Source organism: Lissotriton helveticus, chromosome 10 (assembly GCF_964261635.1).
Source record: "Lissotriton helveticus chromosome 10, aLisHel1.1, whole genome shotgun sequence".
NCBI lineage: Eukaryota > Metazoa > Chordata > Amphibia > Caudata > Salamandridae > Lissotriton > Lissotriton helveticus.
Window position 1 is genome coordinate 527,579,472 of NC_136071.1, and position 19,659 is coordinate 527,599,130.

Sequence of the window (19,659 nt, forward strand, 5' to 3'; positions counted from 1 at the left end):
ACCGGAGGAGGCGCTTTCCAGGTGACACATCAAAGCGGGACTGACATTGCAGTCTCCCACTGGGTCCACGCTGTTCCCCGACCAGCCCGCAATGACTTTATTCCACTCCAGTCGTTCCCCTGCACCTTGGTCCCAATCACCTATTAAGATGCATTCTGGGGCCTGTAGTCCTGCGCTACACTCGGGACTGCCCACAGGTGCGAGGACTTCAATTGAAGGGCGGAGCTAGCTTGCATAAGCAAGAACATCAATGAGGGATTCACAGGCAGCGTGACATTCAACCCACGGGACGCTTTGAGCGCTGAGGAAGGCAGGTGTGCTGCCGAAATACATTCGCCAAGTTGTCATTAAAAAGCGTTTCCTACCTGATCCTCCTGGGAATCTGCCTCTTTTTCTTGGAGAAGGAGTTTGTGTGCATCAATTTCGCGCCACCCAGGGGCGCCTTTGCAGAGACCCCCATCGCGCTTTGGGAGTACCAGCCTCACTGGGAAAACTTGTGGACTCTTGCAGTCCATGTACTCTACCAGCGTTAGTTGGAAAGGCTGGGAGCCCGCCATTGAAACCAAGGAGGAAGGCTGGCAGTTTTGGGATATTCCATCCCATGCTGGGTAGGACTCATTGCAGCCCATCCCCTGCTTTTTGGACTCTAAGGTCGACATGGCTGCGATGGTATTGGGGGACCGGAGGAGGCGCTTTCCAGGTGACACATCAAAGCGGGACTGACATCGCAGTCTCCCACTGGGTCCACGCTGTTCCCCGACCAGCCCGCAATGACTTTATTCCACTCCAGTCGTTCCCCTGCACCTTGGTCCCAATCACCTATTAAGATGCATTCTGGGGCCTGTAGTCCTGCGCTACACTCGGGACTGCCCACAGGTGCGAGGACTTCAATTGAAGGGCGGAGCTAGCTTGCATAAGCAAGAACATCAATGAGGGATTCACAGGCAGCATGACATTCAACCCACGGGACGCTTTGAGCGCTGAGGAAGGCAGGTGTGCTGCCGAAATGCATTCGCCAAGTTGTCATTAAAAAGCGTTTCCTACCTGATCCTCCTGGGAATCTGCCTCTTTTTCTTGGAGAAGGAGTTTGTGTGCATATATATATATATATGTACATATATATATATATATATATATATATATATATATATATATATATATATATATATATATATATATATATATATATATGTATACACACGCACACTTAACTTCAATTTATTTGGCTATGATATTTTTGTGGCATAATATTTAAAACTCAATATTCAGGTACTAAATCTTTTCTGGACTATCATCAAATTGGTCGCTGGGTCATCTATCTTAAAAACAGCATTCAATATTCCCAGCAGCTCTGGCTGATACATTTCCTATTTTAACTTAGTTTTCCTGGAAGCAGCATGTCCTCTGCTGGCTCCTGGGCTGCTACCCCAGGCCTGCCCAAGCAACCTTAGGGTTTGGGGCTGATTCTGCAGGCAATCCCTCTTTTTTCTAGGTCTTCTGCTCGCTCTACGCCTCCTGCAGGAAATAAATGTATGTAGTTGAAGAAAGTACTTCCTCGCTTTCTATAGGTCTACTGTTTAGCCCTCCTTAGACAAATGCTTCTGCAACCTTTCTGTCTGCTGTAACCTCCTGTCTTCTCTCTATGTCACAATGTGGAGGGCTTCAAGTACTCCAATCTAATCATGGTGAAAAGGGCCTGCTTCATACACTACTTTACATTGATTTTGATTTTGTTCACTCACATAGAGAAACATTATATATTTTTTTAGAAAATGGATAAGCACTGTAGGGTGTGGTCTTGGAAAATGAAGGACCAGCCATCTTCTGCCCCAGAGCACTATTATGTGCATATTCGATTAGTCCCAGCTGTGAGAAAGGGCCAACTATATGATCCTGTGATTAGAGAAATTAAATTGTACTTTTAGCAACATGCAGCCAATGGTGAAAGACCATGAAATAGATCTGTGGCCACCTTATCCAATGATGACATGGCAACAGAAGTTACCAAAGCCATTCCCCTTTTTTGTCTCCAAAGCACACAATGCAGGACTTACTTTTCCAACGTTATTCTTCAATGTATCCAGGTCCGTCAGTATGTCATTGGTTCGGTTCCTCAAGTTGTTGAAGGTGTTGAGCAGTTCCTGAAAAGCTGCCATGGCCTAGAAGAAAGGATCAGATTGGTAATTTTACAGGGAACATGACACAGGTCTTGTCCTTATGAAGTGCAGTGCCAACAATAACACAACCTGGCATCTCAGTATTATAATGTGTCATCATTTTTTATTTAGAAAGCAAAACACACTTGCAATAAAGAAATCTTTATCAAACGAACCAGAGTAAAATAGGTCAAATTCAGACCAAGCATGATACAGCAGGCAAATATTTGGGAAGGCTATGTAGAAAATCAGTCTTTCATGATGTGTAGAAACACTTAACACAAAGGTTCTGAACAAGGGATCAGTCAGAAAATTAAAATGCCCCCACACCCCTTTACCATACCTCTAAGTCACGAGATAGCAAAAAGAATGGGTTTGATTGTCCCTATACATTTTAGGAGGGTGTGTTGGTTCTGCGGGAGTATTCCCCTCCTAAGAACTGTTTTTGTTTAAAAGAACAGTACAGCCGATTTTTTAAATAATTTGTCTGAAAATCAAAATGTCTTCTTGGTGGTGCCAAATGGGGCACTCAAGACGTAACGCAAAACAGGTTAAAAATGTACTACTTTTGTTCTGAGGTTGACCTATACCAAGGGTGCTTGTGAGTGGAGGACCGTTCTTCCTTCAACCCCTTTATTTATTTTTACCCCCACTTTTTTGACTCAATATTTTCTGTTTCCTTTCTGATTCCACCTCTCTCTCTCTTTGTTTGCCTCTCTTTCTCTTTTCCATCCCTTGCCTGGACGCTAACCTCTTAGCTTTGTCATGGTATTTTGATGAAGGATAAGTTACTCACCTTCAGTAACGCTCTTTCTGTTGGATACCCTATCTCACTACAGATTCCTCACTTTGGAATACTCCTCATGTGCCAGACTGGATCCAGAAACTTCTCTCCAGCAATGCTCCCACGCACTACTAGGCGGTGCCGTGTGGCTCGGCCATGGCTCCGGAAGTGCCAGAGCGGAGCCACATATAAGCACAACCACTGCACACGGACATCATTTTCTTATATTTTCCTTTCCAAGCCCTTAGGCGGGAGTGTGAACAATTGCTGGTACCAGTGCGATGATTTGGGACTTTGTTAAATATTAAAGAGAGACCACTCCACAGAACAGCGAGGTGGGAGGGCAATGAGGAATCTGCAGTTAGATCTAGTACCTACTAGAAAGAGCCTTACTGGAGGTAAGTATCTTGTTCTTCTGATCGATATTTCCAACATATGTTCATCATCTCTACAATAGATACCTTACTTTTCTTAGCCCTTCAGAGAACCACAAAAAGCTGATTGTCTGCCTTTTTGGGGTCCAACAGATGAAACCGTTCCTCCTCTTTCAAGCAATGAAGGGGAATAAAGGAATCTGGCAGGGTGGCGGATTGAGAAAAAGAAAAACTACTAGGTGAAGAAGGGTCTAAGGGAAAAGTTTATAGACCTAGCATGGATATATTCCCCAAATAGATATGAATAAACAACACAAATATCCATGGGTCTGGTAAGCAAGATTAACTTAAGAAACTAGCAACTGGATTGATCTGATTTCTACAACTCAGTAAAGAAAAATTCTTTTAAGAGGACGGATTCCCATCACTCACCAGTGGTGACATGCTTCATCAACTGGGTCTCCTCCTAATGCCACGCTAGTGGCACTAAGGGCTGCAACCCTTGCTAAAGGAAAGGGGAGCTTGCGGATGTTTTAACCTATTGCGATAAAACACGCTGTGTTTAGACCTCTGATGCGAATACTCAAATATGTGGGACTCGTGATTGCAGTGCAGTGATGTGTATGTGATGTGAGTTAAAATTGACCAATGGAAAGCAAAATCATTTATTCACGCCTCTCAGAGATCAAAACATAAAAACAGTGCAAAATGACAGTCTTAAACAAATAACTGTCTAGATGTGAAGGGTCAACATGTTTCAGCAATTGATGGATAACTTATCCTATGCCTTCGTCAGGATCTTAAATGTTGCTACTGCAAGTGAATGTTATATATACACAATATATAACGTGTGTAAAGAGTTGGAACTGATAAAACCTCTTTACCTGTGGATAAGGATAACAATTCCTCTGTAAATGACGATTTTCCAGTCTTTTGAGAGGATAAGACCTCACCTCACCTGGCCGCGAAGCAGGACATAGGAGGCACCGCTCTCTCAGTCGGTACCTCTGGCGGTTCCAAAAGCCGTCTGGGGAGGGTGGCGGATTCCCCAAAGTGGCAATCTTCCTGAGTGGTCAGCACCAATATCTCTAGGATACAGGTGGTGTATGGTGGTTGCACTAATTGTGCCTTAAGCTCACTCACTCGAAGAGCTGAAGTAATCACGTATAGGAAAACAACCTTTAAGGTCAAGAGATGCCGCAAGCAGCTATGCATCAGCTTGCAGGTTGTACACAAGAGAAAAGTAAAGTTGGAGGAAACATGTGTGACAAACTTTTTACAAACCTCATCACAAGTGGTGATTTAAATAAAGACGGTTGGTCTGGAAAACATAAACAGGCTGAAAGGGCCAACAAATAACCTTTAATATTGGCCACTGCAACACCTTGCTGGGTCAAAGATCAAAAGAACACCTGACAGCTTGCTTTTAAAGTTTCAATCTCGTGGATACCACACCAGGCCACAATTTGTTCCCAATATCCGGCATATATGGACTTTGTGGAAGGATGCCTGGCGGCAAGGATGACATCACCACTTCAAGTAACAGATCAAACACAATAAACTACTGCAACTCAATCTCAATGCATGGAGGTGTAGACTGCATAGGTCATGTGAAGGACCCTACCCTTGATGATGTGACAGAAGATCCTACTGGCTTGGTAGCCTGATCAGAGGGAGAGCAGATGCTTGTGCCCAGAGATCTGGGAACCACACTCATTTGGCACAATCCAGAGTCAGTAAGATGACTCGTACCCAGTCATTCCTGATCTTTTTCAGAACTCGGGGAAGGTGGAGCAGAGACAAGAAGGGGTACAGGAGTCCTGCATTCCATTCCAGACAGTGAGTGTTCATGCAGAAACTCCAACCCACAAAACCTTTGACACTGTATATTCTCGATGTGTACAAACAGATAAAGCCAGGGTTCTCCCCACTGATAGAAGGTGCCCTGTGCCACCTCGGGATGTAGATGCCAGATGCTGCCTGCATAGCTCTGAAGATTCTGCCTGGTTGTTCACAATCGGGGATATGGCCTTATGTTTCACCTAAAACCAGAAGCGCAGACGTCCGGACACAGGACTCAGGCCCTCACACTGCCCTGCTTGTTGCAGTACCCCTTGGTGGTAGTATTGTCTGTGAGACACCACATCAGCCTCCCTTTTATGGATGGAAGAAAGGCCTTCAGAGCTAGATGAATGGCACACAACTCCAACAGATGTATACATGGAGCCAGGCTTCAGTCAAAGACCAGAGTCCTTTGATTTCCTCCTCCCCCAAATAATTTTCCAAACCCTGCAGTGATGCGTCCGCCATCAACATCAGCTCTTCGTGGGAATGGAGAGGGGCCTGCCACTGGACCAATTGTGTTTACGCAGCCATCACTGCAGGTCATGAGTCATCTGAAAGGCATGCAATAAATTTCCTTAATGTTGGGCTCACTTGAACTTCAGATTCCATTGTAAAGCCCGTGTGTACTATCTGGCATAATCAACAGGGAGAATGCTTAAGGCTATAAGGCCAAGAAACCTCAGAGCTGCTTGGCTTGATATACTGGACCAAGAGTGAAACATCAGGATCATAGCCTGAATCTCCTGGACTCATTGCAGTGGAGGAAAGGCTCTAAACTGCACTGTATCCAGGACAGCTCCAATGGTTGGGAAGCATCTGTAAAAGTATCATGTGTGACTTTGGCTCGGTGATCGAGAACCCTAACTGAGGTCTATTATCATTTGGATACGATCTACAACTGACTGCGGTAAGCCCGGCTTCAACAGCAGTCATTGTAGTAGCAGACAACTGGTATCCCTGATCTTCAAAGATGGGCAGTGAACATCTCCCTCACTTTCGTAAACACACAGGGGGCGCTGGTGGGGCCAAAGGGGAGCACAGCAAACTGAAAGTGCTCCCGGTCTACACTGAACCACTGTGTGTCTGCAGGAGAAGTATATGAAAATATGCATTCCAGAAGTCTAAGGACACCATCTAGTCCCCTCCGAGTCCATAGCAAACAGTATCTGGGCCAGTGTGGATAGACATTTTGAATGTGTCCTTCCACAGGAAGACATTAAGAGGTTGAAGGTCCAAATTAGGGCAAGAGCCCTATCTGTCTTCTTCACAAGGAAATAATTAGAGTAACAATCCTCTCCTTTTTCACTGTTCTGAACCCTCTCATAGCCCCTCTGGAGAGTAACATTTGCACATCTTGTAACAGAATGGACAGGTACTCCTCTGAAAGTTACCCGATGTGTGGGTGGCAGGGGGAATTTGGTGGGGCAAAAATAAAGGGTAGGGCATAGCCATGCTGAACTATTTGGAAGACCCATCTGTTAGCCGTGATGAATAGCCACCCCGGGAGGAAGTGCTAAATCCTGCTCCCTCAGGATGGTTGTGCACCACTACTGGCAAGCTATAGCAGCTTGACGGCTGTTCCCACAGGGGAAGAGGACAAGAGGACTGGTGACGCTGCTTACCTATGCATTGCCAGCCAAACCCATGTCCCTGACTTCTAATGGACTGGAGTGACTGTGGCAGTGGTTGAGAATACTGTTGTTGCCTGTACAGCAAATCCCTGGAATAGCCTTTGAATTCTTTGAACTGATGCAGGAACTGCTTGGCAGGGGTCGACAGACCCAGTGAGCATGCCATGGCTTACCATCTTTCAAGCTCTCCAAGGTAGAATGTCTCTTTTTCAATGAAAAGGCGTGAGCCATCAAATGGCATATAGATGGGAGAGGCGTGTATATCTCCAGAAAATCCTATGGAACGCACCCAAGCTTGTCGACAGAGCACAACACTGGTGCCAACCCAGGCAGTCAGTTATATATAGGCCAGCACAAATAACATATTTGGCTGCGTCTTGTATGTCATTAATTATCTGAGCCCGAAAGGCCCTTTGTCACCCTGGACAGCTGGTATTTACCAATCTCAATTTCATGCTACTAGAAATGATTATGAGTTTTCCAAATGCTTCGGTCCTCTTGGACTCCATATTTAGAAGAGTCTTGCTGAAGCCTGAACCACCATGCTCTCAGTAGGATGTTTAGTGGGAAAATGAGGATGACCAGGAGCCGGATTGGGATGCGAGGCCACCTGCCTATTCATCAGTGGGCAGGAACAGAGTTTTGACCATGCTCATAAAGGTATCCTCATTAAAGTGGAGAGGGTGTTCAGATGTGACTAGCCCAGGCTGAAAAATTTCTGTAAGGATGTTTATTTTGGTTACAACTGTAGACAGCTACAAATCCAGAGCAAACACAAGGAAATGATGGATGGAGTGCTGAAACTTTTCAGACACTCTCCCAGTCACATATCTGGGTTGAATCCATCATCATTCTTTAGCTCACTTCGCCACCCCAGTTCCGACCCAGCTATATGAAAATCAGTCTTGACACTGTGCCTCATAGGAACAGTCCAGCCCGAACTGCCAAGCCAGGTCTTCCCTGGACCAGAAACAAGCATCCTGGGACTGGTTTCGGGGTAACACCCCTCATCAGCCAGGCTAGCTTGAATCCAGTGTGAAAGTGAGCAAGGGACCCATGTCTGGGCATACCCTGCCAATGATAATTTATTCAACCCAGATCTGTTCACTGGGAATCAGTGTCTGAAACGTTTCAGTGCTCCGTCCATCATCTCTTTGTGTTAGCTACAAATCCAGAACCTAAGCTGCTTGCTTGAGGCAAGATAACGTTTGAGCCCACGACTTGGAGCAGGAGTGGTACGCAAGGGGATGTGACTTCTTATGTTCTGCGACATAGAGCTTTGCTTCTTGGTCCCGGATTATCGTCAGGTTCAAGGTGGAGAATCTGCTGCACGAGTTTGAGTTGGATCCTGAGCACAAATACTAGAGGCACATCTTGTGCAGGTCTGTGACTGATATCTGCTTCCTACAGTCATGACATGGATTTAAACCTGGTGTTTCAGAAGGGGACATTGTACCCTAGCACACAGGATTAAGGGCCTGATTTATTATTTGGTGGATGGGCTGTCGTACTGATAGGGAGACGGAGTAAATTACTCCATTTACATGGTGGAGGGACCCTCCACCAAATTTTTAAATGACTGCCAATCAGGTGGTCATTTATAATGAATTGGAAGGAACTGCATCACAGTTAGGCTCGGACATATAACTCAGGTTTCAGGGCCTTTAACAACCAGTATAGCCCCTAGTAGTCTGCTATAAGGCTGTAATTAACCAGAAAGATGACTTTGCATGTTACACAGTAATGCATGCTCAGAACCATTTCGAGCATGAGTGACACATATTAAAATTATCTTTTTTTGGGAAGTGCCTAAGAAGTTAAGTCAAAGGAGGAATTGGAAGGCAAGAGCCCAATCTTAACCAAATGTAAATAAAAAGCAAAACATGTTACATAGACAGATAAAGCATTATTAAAAAATAATAATCACAACAAAAGGCCAAAAAGCAACTTTGGCACGCTGGAAAAAATGAAAAATCAATGCTTTATTTTCTTAAATGGGGAGAAAATGCAAATATCATTTCTTGAGATACAACTTCGAAAGTGTAAAAAAGTAGTTTGAGAAAAGGATCCTTGATAGCCACTTGTTGCAAACTAGACGCAGAAAACTTGTAGACCATGTGCAAAAATTTGGTTCCCATCTGATGACTAGAGGTGGGCGTAATTTACGTAATTCATTGTAGTGTAATCAGGCAGAATTACCTAAGAATTCTGCGAAATTAGGAGAGATACAAGGGGCAACTCAAGGTGAAATGTAAGACAATACAGAGTGGATAGAGGGGTGAGACAGAGTAGGGGAGAATGTGGTGTATCTACATCAATATGCTGGATAAATTAAGAAAATGTAACAATGTCTTCTGTAGATAGCTATTTTGATAAATTTACATAGAGTCAAATGTGTATGCTGTACCTGTAATGAAAATAATAGAAACTGTTAAAAAAAATAGAATTCTGCGAGATTACGCATAATTATGCGAGAAGAGTAATTCTGCATTTAGTGCTATTTCTTAACCCAAAAAATGCTCCTTTGCATCCAAAATGGGCGTGAGAAAACATTTAGAGCTAAGAAATAATGCTAAAAACAGAACTCAAATAGAAACCGTAAGCAGCTGCTTAAGCTCAATAAATGTGATCCTGAGGAGGAGCTTGGCGGGCATCGGTGATGGCCGCGTGAGCACAGCGCTCTCCGGACCCCCGCCACTCCCGGCATGATATCCTGAACATATCCTGATTCATTACAAGGACTCATGAAGAGGAACCTGGGCTGATCTTAATATTGTTTTTGGATTTCGAATTGGACCAGGGGCACCGAAGCTACGTCGACTCGAACTTTCGGGGCCCGCCCTGGTGGTGCGCCCGGGTCTTGGTGAGGCTCTGCTGCCGTGTCTGAGTTGAACAACAGCGGCAGGGGGACTCGACTACGTCTTCCAGCGGAGGTGTCTGGCCGGTGCTGAGTCCAGCGGCGCGAGGTCGCAGTTGCACCTTTTGCCTGCTTCGTATCCTTCCGGGCCGGTTCACACCTCGATGTGCCCTCGCTGCTGACTTTTGGCTCCGGCGCCCTGTCTTCCTGCGGCCATTTTCACCAGGTCGCGTGGGTCCCTCGGGGACGTGGTCTACACTATGACTGGCAGAGGGGACCAAGAGAGGCAAAAGACCAAGACGCCCCTTCGCGGAGGCCCGGTCCAGTCTAATATCATGGACCGGTACACACAATTGAAGGGGTCCCCCGGTGCCGCCTTGCCTGGCCCGAGTGCAGTGGGGCACCCTTTGGAGGCTTCGGCGGAGCCGTCCCTGCAGGACATCATGGGCGCCATCTCTGGCATGAGAGAAACCATCGGCCAACAGTATGAAGCTCTGGCCCACAAAATTGATACTGTGGCTATTGATGTGAACTTGATTCGGGCTGACTTATCTAAAACCAATGAGAAGGTGAAGTCATTGGACCTCAAGTCATCTAGCTTCACGGCCGACGTCTCGGAGATACAGACGGAGATCGGCAACCTCAGAAAGGTGAACGATTTCATGACTCAGCGCTTGGAGGATTTTGAAAACAGAGCACGGCGTTGCAACGTGCGTGTGGTTGGTGTTCCGGAAAATCCTGATCCACATTCTGTTGATCTCCTGGTTGAGGACTTGATACAAAACTACCTTTCTCCATCTGGATTGAGCAAATTCTTTGCGGTGGAACGTGCCCATCGCGTTCCGGGTGGCCAGGGCAAGCCGGGCGCCCCGCCGAGGCCCATTGTCGCAAAACTTTTTCATTATAGGGACCGAGACGCTATCCTGCAGGCCTCGAGAGTTAAGGGCCCGGTGGCCTTCGAAAATGCCACGGTGAACTTTTACCCGGACTTCTCACAGCTTGTGCAGAGACAGCGAATGGGCTTCCGTGGAGTCAAGAAGCGTCTTCGGGACTTGGGTCTGAGATACGCCATGCTTTTTCCTACCAGGCTACGAGTTGAGTACAATGAACGGACCCTTTTCTTTGATCGACCTGATTCGGTGAATGACTGGCTGGACTCTCTGCCGGACCGGCCTAATTTGACTGAGCCCACCGAGCACCCGGGTGGTGCCGAGGGTGGTGTAGAGAGCTGAACTTGTTGTCTGGGCCCCTGTCTCCGTATCATGTAATTTCTTCCTGGGTTCTGTACTTGAGCGCCTCTATTTTCTGTGTATTCTCTTCTTTCTTTATCTCTGTCGGGGTGGCGGGTGGGACAGGGCCTTTTCCTCCTCCGGGGTCTTTTTGTAGAACGGGGGTTTTTGGGCGACAGGCACACTGCATGTTGGGGTGGCTTCTTTGCTTACTGCAGGGGTGCAGGGTGGGGGGTGTTTTCTTGGATGTTGGGGGGTGGGTTGGTGGGGCGTTTGTGGTTTGTGTTTTGTTTTTTCAAGGCGATTCTATCTTGATAATTGAATTTTCAGTGTCATGCTCATTGGGGGATGGTTCCTGCATTACTTTGTGGGATGGGGGGTAGCGGGTTGAGGTTTATTTCGTGGAATGTCAATGGTCTAGGGGATCGTATAAAACGGGGGGTGGTGTTGCGATGCCTGCGACGTTTGTCTCCCGATATTGTCTTTCTGCAGGAGACACATCTAGTGGGTAATACTTGTCGTGCAATGAATAGGTGGGGCTATCGTCTTGTCGCGCACTCAGGGTTTACAACAGGTTCCAGGGGGGTGGGCATCCTTGTCCGGGCTTCCCTTCCCCTTGCGATAGATGATGTAATCCTCGATGATCGGGGGCGTTATGCCGTCCTCGTGGGACGATACGAGGGCCGGACCCTTTCCCTGTTCACCGTCTATGTGCCCCCCGGCCTGCAGACCTCTACCTTCTCCGAATTGGGCCGAGTGCTGTTGGGACTCCCTGATGGTGCTCTTTACATGGCTGGTGACTTTAACTCTGTTCTTTCCGGTCTGAGTGATCATTACCCCCCTAGGGATACTCCTTCGGCCCAATTGTGGCTGGGTGGCTTTTTGGATACTTTTGGTTTGGTGGACTGTTGGAGACTTATGCACCCCACTCAGCTTCAGTATACTTTCCATTCTGGGGCCCATGGGAGTTTGTCTAGACTGGATTACTTCCTCATGCCAGCTGCACAGTCATCGGCTGTCCGGGAGATTAGACACCTCCCCCGGGGCATCTCGGACCATTCTCCGCTCTGGCTTTGTTTTGATGTGGGGGTGGAGGCGGCGGGCCGGGTGGCTCCTATCAACCCTTGGTACCTGACCTCCCCTGAGACCCGTAGTCAATTGATTAAGTCCCTGGACAACTACTTTCTAGAAAACGAGGGGTCTGTCTCCTCTGCGGTGTCCATATGGGAGGCTTTTATGACAGTAATTCGTGGGCAGGCCCTGTCTCTCATTGCTGAAACCAAAAAGGCGAGGAATCGGGAGGTGGTGGATCTTGAGATGGAAATACTTGAGATGGAGGCTGACCTGGAATCGAATGTTACTCGTGACAAACTCCATGCCCTGGGTCTGAAGCAATTTGCCTATAAGTCTCTGGTCACAGATGCGGCCAAAATGATGTTTAGAGAGCAACAGGGTCGTCTGTATGATGTTGGGGACAAAGCGGGTAAATTGCTTGCCTGGTTGGACAAGAGGGAGAGGGCGAATCGAGTAGTGCCTGTAATTCAGACTTTGAATGGTGTGAAAGTGACGGACCCGGTTGAAATAGTGGAATGTTTTGCGGACTATTTTCGTGCGGTTTACTCCCCAGTGTCGGAAAGGGATGCAGACGACTCTCGCCTCTTGCTGCGCGATATAGCTTTGCCCTGCCTCTCTGATTTGGAGCGGGTCTCTATGGAGGGCCCGTTCTCTACGGACGAAATAGCGACTGCAATTCGCTCTCTCCGTTCGGGCAAGGCTTTGGGCCTGAACGGTTTGCCAATCGAGTTATACAAACTGCGTCCTGATAAGATTGCGCCCTATCTTCGAACAATGTTTTCGGAGTCCCGTGAGCGGGGTGCTCTCCCTTATGACCAGCGCCTGGCTACGATTGTGGTAATTCCTAAAGATGGTAAGCCCCGGGATCTTTGTTCGTCATATAGACCCATCTCCCTGTTAAATGTTGAGCCTAAGGTTCTTGCCAAGATCTTGGCTACTCGCCTCCTAACGGTCATTAGTGACTTGATTCATCCGGACCAATCCGGATTTATCCCGCACCGTAACACAGCTCTTAATCTGCGTCGCCTTCATGGAGCCATCGCGAGGGCGGGGCTTCTGACGGAGCCGGCCATTTTGGCTTCGTTGGACGCCTCGATGGCCTTCGACACGATAGAGTGGCCCTACCTTTGGGCGGCTCTTGAGAAGTTTGGTTTTGGCCAGGGGTTTATCGGATGGGTGAAGCTGCTGTATACCGACCCCCTGGCACAGGTCGTGGTTAACGGTCGAGTTTCGGTTCCCTTTTCCCTCGGTAGGGGGACCAGACAGGGGTGCCCCTTGTCTCCACTGCTTTTTGCTCTCGCGTTAGAGCCGCTAGCTGCGTGGCTTCGCTGGGAGCCTTCTCTCAAGGGCATACGTTGGTCCCCAGATTTTGAGGATCGTGTCTCGCTTTACGCGGACGACATTCTTCTTTACCTTACTTCCCCGCGTAAATCTTTAAATGTCTTATTTGACGTTCTCACCTCGTTTGGCAAAAATTCTGGTTTGATTATAAACTGGGCTAAATCCTGTGTCTATGTTATTTCGGGTGATCTGCCCCCGTTGCCGAATAGATTTCCCATCCAGGTTGTTCAGTCCGGTTTCAAATATCTGGGGGTTTTTATTACACTGGATTCGTCGCTCCGGTTTGAACGTAATCTCCTTCCCCCGCTTCATAGACTTAGGCTGGACGTGGCTCGCTGGCGTAAATTACCCTTGTCGCCGCTGGGCAGAGCCGCCCTTTTCAAGATGATGTCCTTACCGCGATTCCTTTACACACTCCAGAATTCCTATGATGATATCCCCGCTACTTATTTCCGAGAGGTCGAGAGTCTACAAAGGCAACTGATTTGGGACGGGCGTCCACGTATTGCCCTTGCGAAGCTCACCATCCCTTGGTATGACGGGGGCATAGCACTTCCTGATATCAGGAGATATTATTGGGCTACCCAACTGTCTGCCATTAACCACTCAATGTATTCCCCGGGTCCGGATCCGGCCTTTGAAATGGACAGACTCCAACTGCCGGGTGGGGATTTTAATAGAGCGCTTTATTCTAGGTCGGCTGGGCGCCACGTTACGGGACCGACCAGGATTGCGGTTAGTGTATGGCGCGCTGCGAATGTGAGCTTGGGGTGGGATGAACGAGTGACGCTGGCGACTCCGCTTTATGCATCTGAGCGTCTGGGATGTCTCTGGACGACGAAGGGGTTTGACCGCTGGGACATGATTGGAATCTGTAGAGTGGGTGACGTGTGTGCGAATGGAGCGGTGAAGTCCTTCGAGGCCCTTTGGAATGATTATGACCTGAGTGATAGAGAATGTTTTAGATATTTACAGGTCCGTCATGCCCTCACTTCTGTTCTGACTTCTGGTACCGCCATCCCCGAGTCCTCCCCCCTCGAAGATCGTATCCTGGATGGTCATCTCCCTGATAGCACTATCTCCTTGATTTATAAGAAGCTGATTCACAATCGCGCTGACTTGCTTGTTCGACTTAGAGAGGCATGGGTCGGCGACGGGCTGGAATTGGATGACGAGGATTGGCAGTCGGCACTATCTTCTCCGAAAGAGGTCGCCATTCCTGCCCGTCTCCGTCTGGTTCAGCTCAAGATCCTCCACCGGGTGTATGTTACTGGTCCTCGTTTGGTTGCGATGGGTTTTTCCCCGGATGGCCTATGCAAGCGTGGGTGTGGGATGAGTGCTACGTTTCTTCACATTATTTGGGAGTGTCCGAGGGTGGCTGCCTATTGGACTGAGGTGCTTGCGGTGATGGCTGATGTGACTGGAATTGCCCTGGTGCCGGAGGCCCGGAGATGCTTGTTGAACGTATGGGAACCTACCGACTATTCGGTGGCCCAGACCAGATGGGCGACCCTGGGGTATATGGTTGCGAAGCGGGACATAGCGCAACTTTGGGGCTCACACAGGCCCCCCACTGTCTCTGTGTGGGAAGAAAACATGGACTGGTCTATGTTCCGCGAAAAGACTGTTTACACAGCCAGGGGCGGACCTAGGGCATGGACGAAGATCTGGTGTCAGTGGAACGCCTATCGCGGAGATATTTGTGCTCCTCCACTGGTGGAAGCCCCTGATGTTACCTTATCTCCCTAGGCTGGCGTTCCTGAAATTTTGTATACTGTCCTTTGGTTTGATTGACCTCCCCGCTGTCCCCCACCTTGCCTTATCCTACTGATTGTGATTTCGTATTCCTGATTAGTGGGTTTCCCCCCCCCCCTTCAGGGTTGACTCTGTTTATTACGCATTCGCCTTTTTTGATGTTTGTTGCTTTTGGTGTGTTAAAAAAAAAAAAAAAAAAAAAAATTGCCTTATCTTGTTTATACTGTGGGCGACATCTTGTATCCGGTTTGTGCCTGACCGCCGGAGTGGCGACCATTGTTTTTTATCACATTGTACGTCGATCTTAGCGGCCAGCCCGTGCGGTTGTAGGCCCATTTCTGTAAACATGATTTTGTTGCTCAATAAAAGTTTTTAACCAAAAAAAAAAAAATAATAAAATAAATGTGATCCTGAGGTAGGATTTTCCCCAAACCTACTCCTGGCATTTAGTGCTATTTTCATAGCACAAAATGCACGCTTGCATCCAAAGTGGATGAGAGAATACATTGTGCGCTAAGAAATAGTACTAAATGCAGCAGAACACGAATAACGAGCCAGAGTGACTACTTGCACTTGCTTAATGTGCTTTTGCGGGACTATTCTTTATTCCCTAATTACTCTTAATTACACCAGCAAGAGTAATCGTGTTATTATTGGTGATTCTGTGCCAAAGAATAACAAGCAGAATTTCCAAAATTACTCCGATTACTCTGGCATCATTGAAATCCAACCCAGGCCTTCAACTGACACTGGAGCAACGCACAGAAGGAAATTGCAATTTTTTCAACCCCCAAAAGACCCTCTTAAGTCTACAAAAAACTTGATATGTCTCTTCACATGGGCAATAAGTGTTCCTACACAAATATTTTATGATGCTGCAGGCTACTATAGAGTTAATGGAGAAGAAGAGGCTATCCTTTCCCATTTTAGGGGCATATTAGCAAGAACCTCGTTAAAATTATCGCAGTTTTAGCGGCAGGAAACTGCCGCTAAAACGGCAAAAATGGGCTTGCTAATATGCGTTATAGAATTCCAATAGAAGCCCAGGTTAGATGTCCTGCACATCTAACCTGGGCTTCTATTGCAATTCTATAACGCATATTAGCAAGCCCATCATTGCCGTTTAGCGGCAGTTTCCTGCCGCTAAAACAGCGATCATTTTAACGAGGTTCTTGCTAATATGCCCCTAAAAAAAGGCATTGGGCTTTGCTACAGTAGATCCCTACAGTTCAAAGAAACTTCATCAAAATAAATGGCTGTCTAGAATTGGATTACTTTTTATTTATAATATTAGAGGCCTCACTCAATAGAGGGGCCTGATAACTGGTGGAAGTATGGCATTTTTGCCAAAAGTTGCCAATTCTTTCATGGGAACCTCTGTTCATAAACTGAAAAGGCTGCAGACACATTCTATAACAGGCACTGCTATGGGTGCTGCCATATGAGAATCTGCAAGGTAGTGACACAGCTCTCGGAGATAAAGGGCCCGATTTAGACCTAGATCTTGGCGGATAGGTTACACCGTTACAACCGTGATGGATATGCCACCCGCCAAAATATAAATCCCATTGTATCCTATGGGGTTTATATTTCCGCAGACAGGATATCCGTCAATGTTGTGAGAGAGTAACCCGTCCGCCAAGATCTAAATCAGGCCCAAAACTGCAGATCAGATGCTAGAGGAGCAAAGAACGGCTGACTCACATTCCTCGAAAAGTACAGGTAACCTGGTAGAAGTGCATGGAGAGGCTCATTGCCTCTGAAGGCCTCTGCAAAGTGTGGCGGAGCAATTTGCGCTGTGTTGCATTACTCTAAACTTATCAAGCCATGCAGGGCCACACAAGGTGACCTTGCGTGGCTTGATAAACTTTACTTTGTAGTTGTATCGAACTTATGACTGATTCGCTGGCGCAAGGGCAACGCAACTACATGATAAATATACCCCCCTATGTCAGGGTGGGATTCCCTGGCCAAGAGCCAGACAACCCAGTGGGTACCAACAGCCTTATTCTTCATTAGGCAACCTCCGCACACAAACATTGAGGTGGGGCGCGCTTGGCCCCAGCGACGCATACTGCGGTTACTGTCTACCCAGATCCACATGGTGTTCATCGGCCTCCTAATTGGTGAGAAGGGCCTGCATATATTGACAGGGGCAGTAAGTCTACCTCTCAGTATAGGTATCCAAAGCAATTCGAAGTGAAGGTGCAGTATAATGCATAGGGCACCAGCACAGCAGCCTGGGGCAATGCTACTGTGATATCTTGACGTCCGCGACAAAGCCAGCAAAGTTCTGTCGTTCCTCTTCATTCCTTCCTGGATGCTTTCAAGTTAGACGCAAAAAAAGAATAAAGTTTAGTTGCCATAAAGGTGGCGAGGTGCGTGTGTTACTTTAATGAAGAGGAAAGTCCACTAACTTTAGGATGGTTATGTGCATGAATCCCTCATTGCAGTAGCTCAGTGGCGGATCAAATGGCGATGCAGAATCCATCAGTGGTCACCTCTGGTAGTGGACATACTGTCAGGGCGTTTGGGCTCTGAAAATGCATTTTTTCCTGAGCTGCGTGATCTAATATCAATAATTTGTTGACTACCCATGTGATTCTTTTTTTCTGCCAGTATCTAATCAATGTTTCCATTCAGCTGCTATAGTTCTCCATTGCAGGCTGCTTATTGAACCTCTGCCCTTTTTTAACTGTGTATAATTATTCTAGAAAGAGACTGCTTCTTGTTTAATTCTTTTTTTGTGTAGAGTCAATAACCCTTAAGTATTTTATTCCTGTTATAATTTAGTTTTATTTTACGTATATTTAAAAAATAAATAGACATTCATTTTAGGGTTAAGTTGGTAAGCATTTAGGGTTGTGGGTGGTAAATAAACAGATTAAAGAAGTCTGGCCGACTCGTATAGTGTGCCACGGTAATCTGCTTTTGGGCAAGAATGGGCAGTGAACCTGCTGCCACACAGTTATCCTTTGTGTAGATTAAGTGCAATTCAGGCCTAATAAATGCAATTAGTGTGATGGATGATTTTTTTGGTGTAATCTAAATTCAGGGCCACTGGAACTGTGCGATTCAGCATTTGTCACATGATCTGGGATTTGCTGCATAATCTATAATCTGCAGCGTAACCTGCAGATTTTAACAAAGAAAATTGTTCCTAGTTCAAACGGATCAAAAGTGACCAAAACCACAGTGAACTGTGTTGCCACTCAGTGGAAGGCCCTATGCTAAGGTTGACTTGTCGTCTTTCAGTTGCTCATTACTGTATTTGGATGGTAAACTGGTACTAATGAGGTGAAACCTTTGCCCAGGCAGTGTTAACATGTTAAAAAATAACAGAATTATGCAGTAATACTAACACACAATATGCAGCGTAATGCCTCATATTTTACCTTTTCTTGCCGCATAATTCAGTAACTCCTGAGGCATACTTTGGTCCTAACCTGCCGCATAATTCCAGTGACCCTGTCTATAACTCTTCCGTAACAAGAAGAGGTTACTGGATGTTATTGAAAACACAACAGTGTCTGTAGTTCAGTCAAATATATTATGCTGCCTCTGGGTTTTAGTGGAATATCAAAATGAGAGGGAAGGGCTACCAGACAAAGTGCAGGGACAAGTTCACGTTTCAACTGGTAAAGTCAAAGTACTGTGGACAGTATGGTCTTTGGAAATGGGAGTAGATCTCCCTAGTGCCACACACGATGAGAGTCACCACAACTGAGGAGAAGGTTTGTCTCCTAACTGTTCACAGTCATTATTGTTTGGTTATTTGGTGTATCTAAGGGTCTAGGAGAACCCATTTTACAGGTCAGCACCCACTGAAACTGCGGAACATCCTAGGTTAAGGGTTAGGGATGTCACTGTACTTTGAAACCTCAGTAACTCAGAAATCAATGGTCTCATATCTAAGATTGAAAGGTTCCACGATCAGCTAAACCAGCCTCGGCAAATGGGCCACACACACATACACCGTGGCTCTGTGGTGCAAGGACACACCGTATAGTTCCTGTTTGGATCAGGAATAGATGATAGTATCTGTGGGGTTGCTGTGGTGTTGCCGTGAACACATTTTCTGGCATCTGCCTCTGAGCCCCAGACTCAAGCGGTCAGTATAGGGTTGTAGGGTAGATGTTCAGATAGAGCTTGATGTGGCACTGTAGTGCCATAAGCAGGCATGCTCTCCATGACTTCAGCTAATCTTTGACCCTCTTGTGGAGTAAATGTTTGCAAGATTCAGGTCAGGCCACATGAGCTGCTGGACCTCGTGGGTGTAGGAGAGGCCCTTCCTTGAGTCATCCTCTCTGCAGAGTTCATTCACTCCAGTATGTTGTCTGGTCTTGGAGTCAAGGTAGCGGCTCTCGAAGGTCCTCGTCTTCTGGGCAGGCACGCCCTCAGGGCTTCTCCAAATCTTAAGCTTCTTGCCGACCTCGGAGGATCAGCAACAAAACAGCCCCCTTTTACATTCCCCTCCTTCCAGCTGGTGCCAAAGAGCTTTAAGCATAATCAAGGTGAAAACAAATTTTTGTGTTTTGAAACCGCTATTGAGGACACAATGGCGGCACTGCCTGGAAGGTAGAGCCAATCAAAAGCTGCACCACATTAAAAAA

The 19,659-nt window shown here is 46.8% G+C and overlaps 1 protein-coding gene across 1 annotated transcript in view; it reads right to left on the reverse strand.

Moving 5' to 3' along the window:
* Window positions 1-19,659, reverse strand: part of LOC144785371 (uncharacterized) — a 337,243-nt gene that overhangs the window by 246,320 nt on the left and 71,264 nt on the right. The window contains exon 2 of the mRNA XM_078664322.1: window positions 2,055-2,159. Within this exon, the coding sequence (XP_078520448.1) occupies window positions 2,055-2,159 (105 nt within the window). The remainder of the gene's footprint in view (window positions 1-2,054; window positions 2,160-19,659) is intronic.